This window comes from Microcebus murinus, chromosome 22 (genome assembly GCF_040939455.1).
Source record: "Microcebus murinus isolate Inina chromosome 22, M.murinus_Inina_mat1.0, whole genome shotgun sequence".
NCBI lineage: Eukaryota > Metazoa > Chordata > Mammalia > Primates > Cheirogaleidae > Microcebus > Microcebus murinus.
This window is the reverse complement of record NC_134125.1, coordinates 412,665-432,278: the sequence shown is the minus strand read 5'-3', so window position 1 is coordinate 432,278 and position 19,614 is coordinate 412,665. Positions and strand designations below refer to the sequence as shown.

The 19,614-nt window shown below is 54.4% G+C and overlaps 1 protein-coding gene across 1 annotated transcript in view; it reads right to left on the bottom strand.

The window, feature by feature from the left end:
- Nucleotides 1-19,614, bottom strand: part of POLE (DNA polymerase epsilon, catalytic subunit) — a 53,134-nt gene that overhangs the window by 3,746 nt on the left and 29,774 nt on the right. Inside the window, exons 27-45 of the mRNA XM_075996398.1 lie at nt 19,504-19,606; nt 18,849-18,929; nt 18,646-18,768; nt 15,387-15,599; nt 15,021-15,230; nt 14,696-14,839; nt 12,001-12,141; nt 11,620-11,773; nt 11,438-11,544; nt 11,056-11,232; nt 10,745-10,968; nt 10,437-10,657; nt 9,872-10,076; nt 8,977-9,150; nt 7,527-7,652; nt 5,667-5,799; nt 3,063-3,249; nt 1,966-2,097; nt 1,626-1,819 (exon numbers count right to left, since the gene is read on the bottom strand). Coding sequence (XP_075852513.1) covers nt 1,626-1,819; nt 1,966-2,097; nt 3,063-3,249; nt 5,667-5,799; nt 7,527-7,652; nt 8,977-9,150; nt 9,872-10,076; nt 10,437-10,657; nt 10,745-10,968; nt 11,056-11,232; nt 11,438-11,544; nt 11,620-11,773; nt 12,001-12,141; nt 14,696-14,839; nt 15,021-15,230; nt 15,387-15,599; nt 18,646-18,768; nt 18,849-18,929; nt 19,504-19,606 — 3,049 coding nt within the window. The remainder of the gene's footprint in view (nt 1-1,625; nt 1,820-1,965; nt 2,098-3,062; nt 3,250-5,666; nt 5,800-7,526; nt 7,653-8,976; nt 9,151-9,871; nt 10,077-10,436; nt 10,658-10,744; nt 10,969-11,055; nt 11,233-11,437; nt 11,545-11,619; nt 11,774-12,000; nt 12,142-14,695; nt 14,840-15,020; nt 15,231-15,386; nt 15,600-18,645; nt 18,769-18,848; nt 18,930-19,503; nt 19,607-19,614) is intronic.

Below are 19,614 nucleotides of genomic sequence, written 5' to 3'. Positions count from 1 at the left end.
TAGCAGCTTTCTTAACCACCAAAAAGTGAAAACCACCCAAATGTCCTTCAAGCAGGGAATGAAGCGCTAATCGGTTCCTGCCCCCGGTGGACGCTGCTCAGCACCAGAAAGGGCCTGACACGCAGCAACAGGCACGGACCCCACGTGCTCTGCTAGGAAGCCAGACCCAAAAGGCTACACGGTACGACCCCACTCGTGTGAGATCCCAGGAGAGATAAGAATGTAGGGAAAGGACCTGTGGCTGCCACAGACTGCAGGAGGGGGAGGGGCAGCCGAGGGGACATTTTTGGGTAGTGACTGTTCCAAGTCTTGGTGATGGTGCCACACTTCTACCCCCCGCCCCCAACTGCACTCCGCAGAGTGAGTTTTGTTGCATGTGACTTTTAAAAAACAGAGGCAGAGGTCAGACCAGTGGCTGCCAGGGGTCAGGGCAGGGGAAGTGCAGAGGGAGCACTGGGGCCTGGTGGAATGTTCTAGACCTTGACTGTGGTAGTGGGTACATAGCCACAGGCCTTGTCAAAACACAAATGCACACTAAAAAGGGTGGATTTCACTGCATATAAATTGTACTTAATAAAAGTAAATTTGTACATTTTAAAGTCAACAGAAATCCTAGCACTCTGGGAGGCCAAGGCGGACGGATAGCTCAAGGTCAGGAGTTTGAAACCAGCCTGAGCGAGACCCTGTCTCTACTAAAAAATGGAAATAAATTAATTGGCCAACTAAAAATATATAGAAAAAGATTAGTTGGGCATGGTGGCGCATGCCTGGAGTCCTAGCTACTCGGGAGGCTGAGGCAGCAGGATGGCTTGAGCCCAGGAGTTTGAGGTTGCTGTGAGCTAGGCTGATGCCACGGCACTCACTCTAGCCTGAGCAACAGAGCCAGACTCTGTCTCAAAAAAAAATAAGTAAAATAAAGTCAACAGAGGAATTAAAATGACAAACTAAAAACATTTCTTCACCAGTCAGAAGAGAGGTGGTCACTTGATTTCGGGAGTTACCTCGCCTGGGCCTTAACCTTCCAGGCAAACTGCATTTAAGTGACGAGGTAGATGGTGACAGGCTCTGTGAGGGGTGACACTGCCTGCCAATTCCCTGGTGACATTATCCCCATGATGGACTCACCCTGCCTCCCAGAAAGGCATCAGACGAGAAAGTTCTCATCTCACCCTCTGGTCTCTGGGGGTCAGGGCTGGGGCCCCTTCTGGCCCATTGGCCTCCCGTGACACTCGGCACCTCCATCCTTCTGGCCTGTGTCACCAGGGGCTTGACATGACTTTCACCGACATGCAGATGCAAGCTCGCCCTCCTTAGGGCCTTTGCAGCTGAGCTTCCTCTACCTACACATTCTTCCTCCTGCCTCTGGTCCCTGCGGCCTCAGCCCTGCATCTCTGAACTAACCTGTCCCTTCGCTGGGTAACTGCCTGTCCCACTGGCTCCTCGAGGGCCGGGCCTGTCCTGTCTCGTTGCCACCTGAACCCAAATGCCCAACGGCGCCTGCACGTGACACGGACACAGTAGACGCTGGTAGAGTGACTTACACCTGCCCCTCAGCTTGCAGACACGCATGATTTCCGTCTTGCACACGTGCCGTCCTCACCCTGCACATACATGAGCATGCTCACCTTGCACACGTATTTGATGAACTCCAGAGCAGGGTTATTGAGCAGCAGGTGAGAACCAGGGAGCTGAGGGAACATCTCAGAGAGCTCGGTCGAGTTCCGAGAGCCTGTGACTTTCTTTTGAATCTTCTGTGTGATGGTGAAGAAGCTTTGGGTGAGTTCGTTTGCTACGTAATCTTGAGAGAAGGTGATCATCCCTAGAAAGAGACAGGGACGCTGAGGGAAGGACTCACGCCCACCCTGGTGCAGGGGAGCTCCCACCTGCCTGCCTGGACTACCTTTGGCACAGAAGGGCCAGGCCACTGGCTCCCGGCACAGGCCTCGTGTCAAAGGGGCTGCTCACCTGGGAGGGCTCCAGCTGCCCCCTCAGCCTCCTGGGAGAACTGGCTGGCACCCCTCCTCTTCATGGGGGTGCTCCCCGGGGCGCTGCGCCTCAGCCCGTCCTTCATGCTGTGGTACACGGCCACGATGTACGCTGCAGAGAGAGGCAGGGATGCTGGGAGACGCCCCAGGGTCTGAGAGGACCCCCCAGCTGGTCAGAGCACCAGACAGGCTTGGCTGAAATGTCATTATTAGTGATTTTACTTCCTGCCTTCAGATGAGCCAAAAGTCAATTAGAGAAGTGGAAACAAACAGGGACACTTGCTGACACCCGAGTTCATCCTCAGAGAGAAAACCATACGAATAAGGCAACATGCATTAACCATCTCACTCGACAGGGAGCGAAGAAATGACCTCCAACACAAGGGAAGGCTGACACCTGACATCAGCCAACTTCTCGAAAAGTTTTCACAAGAGAACTTAGAATGTTAAAGACTCAAGGAGAAGTAGCAAAAATATAAAATAATCACAAATGGAACCATCTCTGTTGCTGTGTGTGTGTGTGTCTATCTGTTGACAGTTTGATTTATAACACTGGTCGTTAATTGTTCTGCTTTAACAGATGGCTCTGAATGACAAAGGGTGTTTATATGATTCATCTGTCTATTAACCTACGTCACTTGATTTGCAAACACTAGACCCAAACCAAGGCACAGGAATTTCCTGCACCAGAAGTTAGGCCTCTAAGACCAGCCTGTGGGCAGCTGGTGCAGGAGTTTTAGGGTTTATCTTTAGTTACTGCATGTGCACACACATGCTAACGTGGCTCGACACTGAAACAGACCTCGGGAGCAGAAATGGGAACCCCTCACTGACATGCCCAGGGGCAGCCGTCCTGCAGGGGGACGCACTGTGGCAGGGGACGGGGCAGCAGTGGCCAAGGCGAGGCCAGGTCTCGAGAGCTCCCGGGCGCTGCACATCCACCCTGCCTTGATTTCCCAACTGTCTCCCTTCTTGCCACACCACTGACACTGTCGCACCAGAGCCATGTTCACTGACCAATGCCCGGTCAACCCTGGCGCGGCTGCTGGGGGGAGCGCCTGCCCCCACTGGGCTCACCTGAGACAATCATGAGGAAGTAGCTCTGGCAGGAGGCTGCCTGCGGCAAGAACTGCAGGATGTTCCAGTTGTTCTCCAGGAGCTCCTCCACAGCCTCGGGTTCCTCCACATCTTCCTCCTCCTTCTCCTCCTCTTCCTCCTCACTCTCCTGCTCCCCCTCCATGCCCTCACCTTCCTGGGAGTCTTGCTATGACAGAGACACACCTGGGGTGAAGCCTCCTCAGACCTGGTCCACAGCCCACCCGCCGTCCCTGAGCCTCCTGCGCCCCTGAGAGTGGGCCCAGGACATGGTGCCCCACGTGGGTGACCATGACCCTCATTTTGCTCCTTTGGAGGATTCACTTTAAAATCGCTCAACTCCCAACTCCCAAGAGAGAAAATCAACCAGAGCTTCCCCAGTGACCAGTTCTCCCCTCTGAGCCCAAGAATCTCTTCCTGGCCAGGCGTGGTGGCTCATGCCTACAATCCTAGCACTTTGGGAGGCCGAGGCGGGAGGACCGCTTGAGCTCAGGAGTCCGAGACCAGCCTGAGCAAGAGTGAGACTCTGTTTCTACTAGAAATAGAAAGAAATTAGCCAAACAGCTAAAAACAGAAAAAAATTATACAGGCACGGTGATGCATGCCTGTCGTCCCAGCTACTTGGGAGGCTGAGCAGCAGGATCCCTCGAACCCAAGAGTTGGAGGTTGCTGTGAGCTAGGCTGACGCCACAGCACTCTAGCCCAGGCAACAGAGTGAGATTCCATTTTTAAAAAAAAAAAAATCTCCTCCTGGGATAGCCCGGGTGCTATCGCAGACCCAGCTTCACTGCAGGTCCCTCCGTGTGGTGCCACGTACCCGCCACGGCACCATTCACTCTAGCATAGACAGGACGAATATGCCGCCTGCCCTTACACTGTGCTGTCCCCTCCTCAATTGTCATCCACACTGCGGACACTTCTTCCCTCCCACTTTCTTCTGAGCCCCTTCAGTCAGGTTTTGCACCCCAACTCCAGCCAGGATCGCTCGGGCGTCCAGGGCAGCCTTGGCCTCATTGCGTCTATCAGCAGCTTCCCGCCTCCCACAGAGTTCGTTCTGACTCTTCCGCCTGCCACGGCCTCCTCCGGGTCCCCTCTGAGGACCCCTGTGTGGGGCACAATAGCGCCCTGACACTCCCGCATCTGCTGACCATCCGCATCTCAACCTCTGACCTCCCGAAGGCTGTAACTCCCAGCCAGACACGGCTTCCCTCCCCACACTCCACATGGCCGCCTCTCCTCACGCCTGGGCTCTGCCTCATATTCCACCCAGGGCCCTCCCTGCCTCCACCTCTGCCAGTGTGACCCTCCAGGGCCCTCCCTGCCTCCACCTCTGCCAGTGTGACCCTCCAGGGCCCTCCCTGCCTCCACCTCTGCCAGTGTGAGACCCACCAGGGCCTTCCTTGCCTCCACCTCTGCCAGTGTGAGACCCACCAGGGCCCTCCCTGCCTCCACCTCTGCCAGTGTGACCCTCCAGGGCCCTCCCTGCCTCTACCTCTGCCAGTGTGAGACCCACCAGGGTCCTCCCTGCCTCCACCTCTGCCAGTGTGAGACCCTCCAGGGCCCTCCCTGCCTCCACCTCTGCCAGTGTGAGACCCACCAGGGTCCTCCCTGCCTCCACCTCTGCCAGTGTGAGACCCTCCAGGGCCCTCCCTGCTCCACCTCTGCCAGTGTGAGACCCTCCAGGGCCCTCCCTGCCTCCACCTCTGCCAGTGTGACCCACCAGGGCCCTCCCTGCCTCCACCTCTGCCAGTGTGAGACCCTCCAGGGCCCTCCCTGCCTCCACCTCTGCCAGTGTGACCCACCAGGGCCCTCCCTGCCTCCACCTCTGCCAGTGTGAGACCCTCCAGGGCCCTCCCTGCTCCACCTCTGCCAGTGTGAGACCCTCCAGGGCCCTCCCTGCCTCCACCTCTGCCAGTGTGACCCACCAGGGCCCTCCCTGCCTCCACCTCTGCCAGTGTGAGACCCTCCAGGGCCCTCCCTGCCTCCACCTCTGCCAGTGTGACCCTCCAGGGCCCTCCCTGCCTCCACCTCTGCCAGTGTGACCCTCCAGGGCCCTCCCTGCCTCCACCTCTGCCAGTGTGAGACCCTCCAGGGCCCTCCCTGCCTCCACCTCTGCCAGTGTGAGACCCTCGAGGGTCCTCCCTGCTCCACCTCTGCCAGTGTGAGACCCTCGAGGGCTCTCCCTGCCTCCACCTCTGCCAGTGTGACCCACCAGGGCCCTCCCTGCCTCCACCTCTGCCAGTGTGAGACCCACCAGGGCCCTTCCTGCCTCCACTTCTGCCAGTGTGAGGCCCTCCAGGGCCCTCCCTGCCTCCACCTCTGCCAGTGTGAGACCCACCCTGCCCCCAAGGCCCCTCTCGCTCACAGGACACCTGCTCTCTCCTCCCAGCTCTGCTCCTGCGTCAGCCCCACCCGGGCTGCGCCTTCTGAGCCACCACAGCCTCCTGCCCCCTTGCAGGCTGGCGGTTCTGTGTTTGTTTGCTCACGATCCTCCTCCTCATAAAATAACCGGAGCAAAATGAAGTCTGCAGTGCGCTGCTGCATGGCCCAGCCCACGCCAGGGACACTGCGGACCATAGCTCTTACCTGTCCACAGTGAACACTGGGTGAAACCTTTCCTTTAATTCCACCATAGTTAGAAGGATCCATCCAGAGAAGAAACTCCCAGCATCGAGAGAAAGAAATTGTCAAGGAGTGGAAGATGTCCTTAGAATGGATGCTGTGGAGGAAGCATGGAAGAAGTTGCTTAAACGGAACCAACTAGTCTCCCTTGGCCTCTACTTTCCACTTAAGAACGAACCTAGAGGTTCACTCAGATGACATCATCCCCGGGCTTCCTGGGGAGAGTGTACACACACGGCACGAAGGGGGCTGGCCAAGACGCGGGCGCTAGGGCCACAGAGATGACAGCTGGACATGCTTTTGCACCTGGGCAGGCCATGAAGCGCCTTGGACCATCTGCAGCCTCTGGGGAGGGGGGCGTGGGGGACCGACAACACTGCTCCCCACCACCAGGCCCTTCTAGGCCGTGTTCACTCTTACCTCCCAGTCACACCGGCCTCCCCACGATTCATCCAACCCTCCACACACAGAGGCCATGAAAAAATGAAGGAGGAAGGAAATCCTAAATAATGGCCAGGTGAGGTGGCTCATGCCATCTAGCACTCTGGGAGGCCGAGGCGGGTGGATTGCTCGAGGTCAGGAGTTCGAAACCAGCCTGAGCAAGACCCTGTCTCTACTATAAATAGAAAGAAATTAATTGGCCAACTAATATATATAGAAAAAATTAGCCGGGCATGGTGGCGCATGCCTGTAGTCCCAGCTCTCGGGAGGCTGAGGCAGGATTGCTTGAGCTCAGGAGTTTGAGGTTGCCATGAGCAAGGCTGACGCCACGGCACTCACTCTAGCCTGGGCAACAAAGCGAGAGTCTGTCTCAAAAATAAATAAATAAATGACAACTGTTAAAATGCAGCTAAATAACTCAAACCGTGACTCCTGCAGGATATTCTTTGTTCCCCCAACTGCTCAGGCTCAGAGGGGGAGAATGGCACCCCAGTTCCCAACACAGTCCAAGCCCCCACTCCTGGAGCCTCCCACAGCCCCCGGGAGAACTCTGCCCTTCCCTGGGTCCTCAGCCACCCTGCCTGAGGCACGGCTGCAGGCTGAGAAAGCCTGTTGGGCACTCTGCGGGCCTGCGGAAAGAGCAGTGGTCTTTTGGTCAAGGGACTCCAGTGCATATGTTCTGATTAGGAATAAAAGTCATCTAAGCTGCACCTCCTACTATTAATATTTAGTGATAAGACCCACTCTCAACTTCCGTCAACCTCTTCTGCAGTGCCCTGATGCTGCTCCTGTAATCGTGCACAGACCCCACCCACATAGATCTTCTGTGCTTGGAAAAGCGCTTCCCTCTTGCCCAGCGTGTGCCCACCCTGGCAGTGGGAGCTTTTTTTTGTTGGGAGTTGAAGTTTTTTGTTGTTGTGTCTTCGGTTTACATTTAGAGAAAATCAAGCGTATGATCACAGCCAAGCCCAGGGAGCCCCAGAACATGCCGGAACGCAGGCAGGTAGTTGCTGCCTGGAAGTCAGAACAACGCCCAGCTCTGACAGGTGAGTGCTTTGCACAGACTGACCACCTGGAATCACGCCACTCTCCACCGCCAACATGGATGACTGTGAAAGGTTCACGCATCAACACGCGTGGAACTTGCTCACCAAGGGGAGACACTCCCTGAACTATCTAACTAAACTCAAGCAGCACGCACGCACAGCCGAGCGTGGCCTGCGCTTTGCTGATACTTGGATGGTCGTGACCACCTTTTTGTGCTGTTGCTGCTTCATCCTTGGTGAATGCTGTGCTCCCCAGGAGCTCCTGGTCTAGCCACAGGGACACCTGGCATCTTGGGGGCCCTCTCAGCGTCTCTCCCAAAGCCCCTGGCGACCCCACCTGCTGGTGATGTACTCCACGTAGGCAATGGCGTCTTCGATTCGGCGCTTCTTCGTGCAGAGGATGATGCGGTTGAAGTTGGCGTAGACGACCGATGACCCTAGGCGCTTGAACTCAGCGATGAGCCTGTGGAGTGAGTTCAGAATCGCTGGCAGAGAAGCCATGGTGTGTAGAAAAAAGAGAAAGCATCAAGAGATAGGCTGGGCGCAGTGGCTCACGCCTGTAACCCTGGCACTCTGGGAAGCTGAGGCGGGCGGATCGTTCAAGGTCAGGAGTTCAAAACCAGCCTGAGCCAAGAGCGAGACCCCGTCTCTACCATAAATAGAAAGAAATTAATTGGCCAACTAATATATATAGAAAAAAAATGGTGGCGCATGCCTGTAGTCCCAGCTACTTAGGAGGCTGAGGCAGAAAGATCCCTTGAGCCCAGGAGTTTGAGGTTGCTGTGAGCTAGGCTGATGCCACGGGACTCACTCTAGCCTGGGCAACAAAGCAAGACTCTATCTCAAAAAAAAAAAAAAAAAAAAAGAGAAATATAAGGAGAAATACTTGGAAAAGCCTCATAATAGACTCAGACCCAGAAGCAAAGAAGAGCACAGATTTCTGCATGGTAAAACCACCATGCACAAAGGTAAGAGATAACCAAAGACTGAGAAAAAAGTTGACCAAGTTGTCATCACAGAAAAACGGCTACTTTTTCTATAGTGAAAGCTCACACAAAACTTGGTATGAGAAAAACCACTAAGACCCCTAGAAAAATGGACCCATCCAGTGAAGCTGGGGAGGGCTGGAAGACAAAAGTCGACTTCACTCCTTGTGAGAATTACAAATTGCGACCACGCCGAGCCAGTGTCTCCACACCCCCAGCTGGGAATGGTGCCAGCCACAGTGTCAAGGCAGGGCCGGAGGACAGGCTTCCTCAAGCCCTGAGCCTCCACAGGGACGCCCTGGCAATGCCCACCAGACCAGCACCAACCCGCCTGGTTTTGAATCCCATAGGCCTGCGGCCTCCCAGAAGCCCTCTGCAGGCGTGTGTGTGTGACCCCGTGCACACAGCCACCCACTGACATGTTACTTGTATAGCACAAGGCTAAAAACAGCTTAAATGTCCACTTGTGTGGCACATCCACACGTAGGTCTCCATGAGACACTATTAACTAAAGTTATTGCATGACAATAAAAGCTTATTGCATGACAATAAGCACAGTGTCCCACGATTTGTACAGACAAGGGCAAAAGATGACGCATCCTCCAACCCCAGGGAGGACGCACAGGCAAAGCTGCAGCAGCGACCAGGGCTCTCCTGGGACCCTTTCAGTCGTTGTGTGCCATGAACCCCAAACGGCCTGTTTGCCCCAGAGGTACTCGCTAGCCACTTCTCTGGTTTGGGGACCAGGGATGGGCACAGCTGCGGTGACATCTACAGCGCTGGGGGTGGCGGCACACTCACTGCAGGAAGAGCTTCTTCATCATGTTGTGGAGCGTGCGGTGCAGGGCGGGGTCGTGGAGCAGGGAGGACGGCGAGCGGAGCCAGCGGTAGAAGTGCATGACCTGGTTGTCTGCGTAGATGTTGTGGTACTGCGTGATCTCCTTCACCCAGCCCACCACCATGCTCTTCAGGATCCTGGAAGACAGGAGCAGGAAGTCCCCACTGCCCACGTGCTGCCGCCACGCCGGACCCGCCAGCTCTCCCGGATATAGGTTTTCCCTGCGCAGCTGGGTCCTGATCTCCATTACGGTCATCTCCCCTCCTCACTGCCCCCACACTAAGTCACTGTGGCTGAGGAACGTGTTCTGCGATCACAGACTTGTTTCTGAGAGCCGGCCCTCTGCTCCTTCATGGCATACTACAACCACAGTGGCAGCCCCTCTGACCTCAGCGTCCTCATTTGAAAGACAGGTGATAACCGCACCACCCGGCAGGGCTGCTGCGGGGACTGAGGCAGAGGTGAGGGCGCTCGGCCTACTTCCTGGCACGAACTCCTGTCAGCAAGTGCTGCGTGTAACTGGCCCGTCAGCCCTGCAGCAAACCTGTCCTGCCACCCAAGTGCCGACGACTTGCGGCTCATTCTGTCCAGCCAGCCACAGATTCCCACCGATGAGCCTCTGCTCACCCCGAAATGCGGCCCTGGGTTAGGAAGGCTTTGTGTGAAATGGCTCTGGCTGCAGGGAGGTAAGAGGTGGCACCTGAGTGGCTGCTGGTGGCCACAGGACACACACACAGGCCATAAAGGCAACGGACTAAAGGAGGGAAACGTTGCTGCTTGGCTAAGGGAAGCCTGAGGGACACTGTCTCAGACCGCAGCGGATAAAACTGCTCCAGGCGCTCTCGGAGAGGGCCGCACCTGAAGGTGTTGGAGCAGAGGGCCGTCTCGTCGTAGCTGGCTGGGGCGCTGACGGCCTGCCCGCCTGTGATCATGTCCTCCAGGGAGGCCTGCTGGATCACGTCGAAGCTGATGCCCATGCTGTCTGCGCCCTCCATGTCGTTGACGTGGTGGGACTGGAGGATGGTGTTGACGGCCAGGTTCTGAAGGTCCAGCTCCACACACACTGTACGGGAAGACGCCAGGCTCGGCCAGCGCCCACCCGCTCCAGTGCCGCCACCCTCAGGGCCCAGCCCCGGCCAGTACCACCCCTAGGACATGCGGCGCCACCCGGCGGGGTCAGGGCACCTCACACATCCTCTGGCCAGCATCGTACCTGCCAGCACCCGCTCCCCAAACCCACCAGGCCACTCGGGTTCCCAAGGGCCCTTGAGGCATGGAGCCCCTGCCCGGCCCTCGGACCCCGGGACGCACTCCTGCACGGTCAAGCTCCAAGCCCGTTGCCGGGCACTTGTGCCTCGACGCTATGTCACGAGGGTGCACATGCCAGGCCAGCTTGCACAAGCTCGCCCCCTCGCCCGCTCACCTGTGGAGTAACAGCCTGCGCTATTGATCTCCACGCTGGCTCGGTCGTCGAACTCCATGACCAGGCGGTTGTCGTCAGCCTCCTTCCCACCCAGGTCGGGGCGGGCCGTCGGGGACAGCCACAGCAGGTGGTTGTGGCGCTGCAGGTGGCGGGCAAAGAAGAGGTCGGAGCCAAAGGTAGAGATGTCCTCTGGCAGGTTCCCGATGGGAATGTGGAAGTACCTGCGCAGGGCACAGGTCAGCCCCCAGGAGCATAGCCGGGGACCACCCAGGCCCTACGCACCCAGGACGGCTCCCTCTGCAGCCCACCTGCTCATCTCAAAGGCCTGCGACAGGCAGGTGTCCAGGTTGAGGTAGTGCCGGATCATGCGGCGTGCACCATGGCGTTGCCAGTCCAGGACACCATAGCTGATCTTGTCGGCCACTCGGATAGGCACCAGCGGGAATTCCTCCAGGACGGGGACCTCACTGGCCAGCCTCCTCAGCTCCCAGCTGGACTGCACGGCAATGAGGGTGGGCCCCCGGCGCTCCTCCTGGGTCAGGGCAGGAGGGAAGAAAGGACCTTGTGGGCCTAAGCCTCGAGAAGAGGGGGCTCCCGTACAGACCGAGACCACCCGCACCTTGTAGGCGAGCAGGAAGCGCTGCATAGCTCTGCAGATGGTCTTCAGGTCGGTTTCAGCCCGAACTTCAAATGTGTGCTTGGAGGGCGGCAGCAGCTCAGGGCCCACCCTGTCCAGCAGGAGGCTGTGCTCCGTCGAGTACAGGGCGCTGAGGCTGGGCATCTGGTTGCTGCGCACCTAGGCAAACGAGGCTGCGTCAGCCCTCTGCTGCCTGGGACGGAGCAGGGGCCCCTGGGGGCGGACCTCACTCTGCCATTCCGTCCCCACCGCAGTGGTGACGGGCGCTGCTGGGCAGAGGCCCTTGAGGAGGAAGACAGGAGGGAGCGTCCTCCTTCCCTAGGTCCTGCCCCCAACGCGCTCCACAGCGGGCCCAGGGACTCACGGTGTCCAGCACGAACACAGATGCTCTGCGCTGCGAGGGGATGAAGAGCCCGAAGAGTGCTTTGTGGCCCTGCGAGTGGTGATACAGGTAGACGTGGCGGATGCTCCCTGCAGAAGGACAGGAGCTGTCACCTGGGATGTGGGGAGGCAGGGCGTGTGTCGGGGCAGCGGCTCGTGCCATACCTGGTTCCAGGTAGCTGAACTGGGCCAGAGAACGCATCTCCAGGTGCTCGAGAGCAAAGGTGTCTGCTTCCCAGCCTGAAAGGTGTCTGACCAGCTGTTTATTGACAACACACACGCAGCCCAGCTGCACCAGGGCCCGGAACAACAATGGGACCTGGAAGGGGTGGTGGGTGAGGGCTGACTGGGGGCTCCAGTGCTGCAGGTGGCCCCCCCAGCAGCGGCAGGGCCCACTGCCCACAGGCCACCTTTAGCAGATCTGCTGCCCAGACTCCCCTCCCCGACGGGGTAGGGTCCGCCGTCACTGCCGCCCGGCCCACGCCCTGTGTGGGTGCCTTTCCTCCACTTCACCCGCCCAGCTGAGCGTGGCAGGGACACGGCTACCTGGGTCTCATATACACCCTCGATGTCCGGTGCTGACAGCTCGGTATTGATCTCGTTGATATGTTCTTGGTACATGTCTTCCGGCACTGAGTACTCGTAGAGATTGTAGACCACGTTGGAGCGAGGAAGGACTCGATTTACCTGGTGACAATGCGGCAGAGATCTCGTCACACAGCTTAATTGGTAATGTCTGTTATGCACACGCACATGCGTGCATGCTCTTCAGGGTCCCAGCACTTCCAGTGCCCACAACGGTCAGGTAAACCCACCACAGCCCACCTCTCCCAATGATTACAACTAAAAGCTCTAGACCTGATTTTAAAAAGCAACCATGGCTGGGCACAGTGGCTCACGCCTGTAATCCTAGCACTCTGGGAGGCCGAAGCAAGTGGATCGTTTGAGCTCAGGAGTTTGAGACCAGCCTGAGCAAGAGTGAGACCTCTGTCTCTACTAAAAATAGAAAGAAATTAATTGCCCAACTAAAAATATATAGAAAAATTAGCTGGGCATGGTGGTGCATGCCTGTAGTCCCAGCTACTTGGGAGGCTGAGGCAGGAGGATCACTTCAGCCCAGGAGTTTGAGGTTGCTGTGAGCTAGGCTGATGCCACGGCACTCTAGCCCGGGCAACAGAGTGAGACTCTGTCTCAAAAATAAATAAATAAATAAATAAATAAATAGCAAGCAATCTTGGCCTCTGAGATGTGGACAAGAGCCCTCAGACTAGGGGGTCACGCCAGGCGTCCTGGCTACCCAGGAGGTCGAGGAGGATGGCATGAGTGCAGGAGTTCGAGGCTGCAGTGAGCTGTGATGACACCACTGCACTCCAGCCTCAGCAACAGAGCAAGACCCTGTCTCAATAAATAAATAAAATTGTAAAATTAAATCAAAATGTAAAAAGAAATCAAACTCTCCCTAAAATTAAAAACAGAAACAGCTAAATAAATCTAGCTGTTTGTTAATATGATACCATAACTATTCACAGGAAATAATTATTCCACAATACTTCTGGAAAAAATAAAAACTCTTACTAAATATTCTTTGACAACAACATACATACTCAGTGGCCAAAAACCAAGTGTTCAGAGATTAACAGGGACTCAAAAATAGTGATTGTCCTGACTGGTCCCATGAATGTGAAGCTCCAGAAAATCAAATGCGCCTGGAGTTACAGGAATACAGAACTGAGCTCCAAGGCTCCAGGGCAGGGAGGGGACAAGAACGCCCCCTGGCTGTGTCTGGGTGGCACAGGCATACCCATGCGTCAAACCAATCCAACTATACATTTAAAACCTGCAGTTAACCACGTGTGAATTACAGTATGCCCTCACTTAATGCCATCCATAGGTTCTTAGAAATTGCAACTTTAAGTGAAACGACTCAAAAAATATCCTTTTTTTTTTTTGAGATGGAGTCTTACTCTGTTGTCCTGGTTAGAGTGCTGTGAAATCGCTGTAGCTCACTGTAGCCTCCAAACCCTGGATTCAAACGATCCTCCTGCCTCAGCCTCCCAAGTACCTGGGATGCGCACCACCACATCTAGCTAATTTTTTCTCTTTTTAGTAGAGACGGGTCTCGCTCTTGCTCAGGCTGGTCTTGAACTCCTGAGCTCAAATGATCCACCTGCCTTAGCCTCCCAGAGTGCTAGGATTACAGGCGTGAGTGACCATGTCTGGCTCTCATGGTATTATTATTATTATTTTTTTTTTTGAGACAGAGTCTCCCTTTGTTGTCCAGGCTAGAGTGAGTGCCATGGCGTCAGCCTAGCTCACAGCAACCTCAAACTCCTGGGCTCGAGCGATCCTTCTGCCTCAGCCTCCCGAGTAGCTGGGACTACAGGCATGCGCCACCATGCCCGGCTAATTTTTTATATATATATCAATTGGCCAATTAATTTCTTTCTATTTATAGTAGAGACGGGGTCTTGTTCTTGCTCAGGCTGGTTTTGAACTCCTGACCTTGAGCAATCCGCCCGCCTCGGCCTCCCAAGAGCTAGGATTACAGGCGTGAGCCACAGCGCCCGGCTCATGGTATTATTTTGAAAAGAGAAAAAAAATGAAAGGAAAAAAACCAATTAGCCACGCCCTACCTTGAAAATTAAAAATAATTTAAAGAGAAACGCATTCATCTTGTCTTTTTTTTTTGAGACAGGGTCTTGGCCCAGGCTAGAGTGCAATGTGATCACAGCTCACTGTAGCCTCCAATCCTACAGTACAAGCCATCCTCCTGCCTCAGCCTCCCGAGTAGCTGGGACTATAGATATATGCCACAGCGCCCAGCTAATTTTTAAATTTTTAGTAGAGATGATGTCTCACTATTGCCTAGGCTGGTCTTGAACTCCTGGCCTCAAGCAGTCCTCCCAACTTAGCCTCCCCCAAAGTGTTGGCACTATAGGCATGGGCCACTGTGCCAGGCGCTATCTTGCTTTGTAAGAAGAAACTATAGTTCACTTCCCAACTGAGATGTACAACATGTTAACCGGGGAGCTCACAGCGAGACACCACACGAGAGCCCGCGGGACACGCTGCAGCATCAGGACCCTCGACACACTCTGCTACGTGGAGGAAGTCCAGCACGAGAACCACCCTGTGTGTTTCCATGCATATGAAATGCCCAGGGCAGGCAAATCTAGAGGCAGAAAGTGGATCGCTGCCCTGCAGGTGGCTGCAGTGACCAGCGGCACCAGCTGCCTCCCACCTTGCGGTACGAAGGCCCGTCCTCTGCTTTGGCCACCCGCTGGTTCACGTAGAACACTCGAGGGATGCTCAGCTTGATGCAGTGCAGGTCGCTGCCGATGACGGCCCACAGCCGGAAGAGGCCGGCCTGGCTGGTCTCGCTGATCTACAAGGAACGCAGATGCACATCATGTCACAGGACATGCTGAAACCTGGGACCAGGTCGCCTCCCAGGGAGCCTCCACCAAGCCCCAGGCACAGGGGTCAGGACTGTGACAGGCAGGAAGCCGCAGCCTGTCCTTATCCTCCACCACAGAAGGGCCCCTTCCCTGGATTGAGGGCCACACCTGCACAATCTGCCAAGGAAGGTCCAAAACGCTGCGGGCAGTTCTTCGCAAGAAGCTCCCCAGCCCTGAGGCAGGCCCGTCTCGGATGGCCCCAGGCCTCAGCACGCCCCCTGCCGGCTCCAGACGCTGCCTCTTCCTGCGGGCAAGGCGCTGCCGGGCCTGCAGCTGCCACTTCTTCTTATGGAACCCGAGCCAGACCAGCCACTCAGCCTGGGGCGGCACACACAGCCGGGGTGCGGTGAGGAAGGGTCCTCCTCCACGTCCCACTTTTCTAAGCTCTGTGCGAGGTTGGCATTCTCACCACCACTCTCTCCAGGGGTCAGGGTGCTGCCCTCAGAGAGACAGCACCATGGCTCCGCCCCTTACCTGGGTGGTCCCCAGGGCAGGCGGCTGCCCCAAGATCTCCTGCCAGGGCACTGTCAGCGCAAGGTCCTGAGACTCCTCTTGGCTCTCCCAAAGGACCCGCTTCCTCTTTGTAGCCACAGGCACTGCTGGGTGGGGCTGCTTCGTGAGGCCGAAGTCCTCCATGTCGGCAACGCTGGGCCTGGGACTGCCCTCTGGGGCCTGGGCCATCACCACCTGGAAAGACCCAGCAGACTCAAAACTCAGGATCTTGTCCCCATAAACGCTGCTTCTAGAAACACACATCTTTATGCTTTTCCTATGTGTCCGCAGACACAGGCCATAGTTCTAAGTTTTGAGTTAATTGAAATGGTGACATATGACATACATCCTACTGCAACTTACCTTTTCATTCACTTTTGAGACTGACCCCTGTGGATACATGTAGACATGGTCCTTCCATGTTAACTTCTAGAACATCCCATCGTACAAATACATCAGCTTACCTACCCATTACTTTCCAAATGAGGAGTGATTGGTTCCTACGTTTTCTAACTTACAAACCGTGACTCAGTGACCATCCTGCTCATGTTGCCTGGGTCACAGGGAATGATCATCACCTTTTCCTCTGGCACTGGTGAGTTGCTATCTCCCCACGTTTTGCTGTTTGCTGTTACCACTACTCGTTTCTGGTGTGATGCACCATCAAACATTCCACGTGGCATTTCCTAATTAACAGTGAGGGTGAACATCCTGCAGCTGGGCAGGCGGCCTTCCAAAATGGCCCTGAGACCCCTCCTGCTGGTGTTCCCTCCCTGAGTGTGGGCGGGACCGGTGATGTGCCTCCAACCAACAGAATATGACAAAAGCGACAGGATGTCATTTCTGAGGTCAGCAATACAACACCCTGACCCCTGCCTGGCTGGCACCCTCTCTGAAGAAGCCACGAGCTGTCCTGAGAAGAGCCCCACGGAACAGGGACCCCAGGACGACCTCCAGACAGTGGCCAGGAAGGAACCACGGCCTGCTGCCACCACAGCAGGGTCTTCAGGTGAGACCACGGTCCCATCTGATTCCTTAATTGCAGCCTGTGAGTCACTCTGAGCCCAGCGGTGTGAGATAATACACAGGTACTATTTAAGTTACTAAGTTTTAGGGCCACTGGCGAGGCAGTATATTATAAATAGCTAATATATATGTTTATTGACCATTTCTAAAAAAAAATTGCCAAACATGGTCTCTTTTTAAATTATATAGAATCTATTACAGCTTACTTTGAGCTTACTTTGTGATATATATATATATGGTCATTTTCTGCATTCTTTTTTTTTTTTTTTTTTTTGAGACAGAGTCTCACTCTGTGACTCATGCTAGAGGGCAGTGGTATCATCAGAGCTCACAGCAACCTCCAATTCCTGGGCTCAAGAGATCCTCCTGCCTCAGCCTCCCGAGTAGCTGGGACTTCAGGTGCACACTACCACACCATGCTAATTTTTCTATTTTTTAGTAGAGATACCATCTCGCTCTTGCTCAGGCTGGTCTTGAACTCCTGACCTCAAGCAATCCTCCCGCCTCGGCCTCCCAGAGTGCTGATATTACAGGTTTGAGCCACCTTGCCCAGCCATCTTCTGCATTCTTGAAAAGAATGTGTATCTCTAATTACTGACTGCAAGATTATACTTATTCACTAAATCTGGCTAGCTACTAACTCTAGTTCAGGGGTCCTCAAACTTTTTAAACAGGGCCAGTTCACTGTCCCTCAGACCGTTGGAGGCCATTGAAGAGTGCAGTGCACATTCCACACATGTGCACCGTGGGCCCGGGACAAGTCAGCTGCTAAGCAGGACAGGCAGCGGCGCCAAAAACACCCGGCGGGCTGCATGTGGCCTGTGGGCCGCAGTTTGAGGACGTTTGCTCGAGTTAATTGTATCATTCCAGCTTTATATATTTTTACTCACTTTTTGTTTGCATGGTCTATCCACTAAGGTGTCAAAATCTTCCAAACTCATTGGAAGTAGATTCTTCTTATAATTTGGTAAATTTTTACTTTATTTAATGTGAGGCTATACTGTTAGATTAATATTATATTTCCAGTGAGTTGTGACTTTCAGTATTATACAATAACCATCCTGTGCTTACTAACACTTCTGGCTTAAAAATTATTTTCTCTGATATTAATATAGCCACATGAGCTTACTTTTTTTGTCAATATTTGCCTGAAACTTATATTTTCTTTCTCTTTTCTTTTTCTTAAAGAGATGGCGTCTTGCTCTGCCTCCTAGACTACAGTGCAGTGGCATGTTCATAGCTCACTGTAACCTCAAACCCCTGGGCTCAAGCGATCCTCCCACCTCAGCCTGAGTAGCTGGGACTAAAAATGCGTGCCACCATGCCTGGTGGGAATTTATATTTCCTTCCTTTAAAATAGAGTCTCGCTCGATCACCTAGGCTGGAGTGCAGTGGCATCATCATAGCTCACTATAACTTTGAACTCCTGTGCTCAGGTGATCTTGCCACCTCCGTCTCCAGAGTAGCTGGGACTATAAGCATGCACCACTGTGCCTGGCTAATTTTTTATTTTTTTCTATAGATGGGGTCTTGATATTTTGCGCAGGCTTGTCTTGAGCTGCTGGCCTCAAGCAATCCACTCACCTGGGCCTCCCAAAGTGCTGGGTTACAGGCATGAGCCACTGCACCCAACCAGAATTAATATTTTTTATTATTTTCTTTTATCCATGTTCTTAGCTTTTAGGTATAGCTCTTATAAATAAGATATGAATGATTACATTTTAAAATCCAATTTATCTGAGAATATGCTTGTTTATCATGTGAGTTTGTACACTGCTCTGGTTTATAGCTCACTTTCAACTTTCAGCATTAGAGAATTTTCTTTAGTGATGCTGCTCATCGCACTGCGCCCAACACTCCTTGGTGCTCCCGCAGGAAAGAGTTCCACTTCACGCTTAGAATACAGAGGCCTCAAGGGCCACTTATCCACCCCAAGGCACTGGGTCCAGCTGGAGCATCCCAAAAATTACAGAGTGAGGCAGGTCTTCACCCTCACCTGCTGATTCACGGGATGCTCCCTATTACAAAAAAGTAACACTAGAGGGAATTAAAGAGCGAAGTATTGAGTTGTATGCTTTTAGAAAAAAAATAGCCATTTCTGAGGCTTGAACAGAAGCATCACAAAATTGCAGACAGCAGCGCAAGGACCTTGGTGCCCTGTGTGCCTCGGAACCCGCCCCGCCCAGCCACCCGGCCCTGGGCTCGGCCCCGTTACCTGTCTCCTGCCCTCCAGGACGAAGAGCTCACTGATTTTCTTCTGCTTGCAGACGTCATTCTTCTCCAGCAGTTTTCTGTGCAGCCAGTCAGGGTGCTTGACGCGTGGCACTGGGTTCTTCACCTGCACGAGGACCACACGGATCAGGGAGGGACCCTTTGACTACGCTGGTTTCCAGCCACCTGCCACCGGCTCCCCCGCACCTGCTGCAGAGCTGCCGGGATCGTGATGATCTTCTGGATGGCACTTCCCAGCCGCTCGATGTAGTAGTCCCAGTCCAGGATCTGAGTGGCAACGAGAAACAGCAACAGCGCAACTGCCTGTGACGCTTACTCCAGCCAAGCCCTGAGCTAATGCTGTGTCTTATCTAACCCTCTTAGAGGGTCTGCGAAGAACAGGCACTATTTGGGAAGCTTACTCATGCTGAGCAGTGAGGGAAATGCTGTTGTAATTCAATCCTCTTAGAGAGTCTGCAAGGAACAGGAGCTGTTTGGGAAGCTTGCTCCACGCCGAGCATGGAGCGAAATGCTATCTTATTCAATCCTCTTAGAAACCCTGTGACAAAAGGCGCCCATTTCACAGAGCACAGCAAGGCAGGAGCGGATCATGGAGCTGAGTGAGACCCTTGGCCTTAGTCCATCCAAGAGAACACCACTTGCCGGCAGTGACCTTTCTCTGTTTTGCCCTAAAGAGTTACTATTTCCTCACCTATCACACATGTATCGGAAAGGAGGAAGTCAAGAGAGAAGACTCCCGACAAGAAAACGACCCAACTCATCACACATCAGAGCAGGAGTACTCCGCCATGTCCAGCTTTCCTCCTGAACTTTGAGAGCAGGAATAACATCAGGTACTCACTGTCCGAATATCAAAGTCTTGAAGGGAGGAGCTCTTAAGCCATTTCCGGAGAAAGTGCTTCCTCACTGTGGGCTCTGCCTGGAAGATGGCAAGTGGGATAGCCCTGGGTAA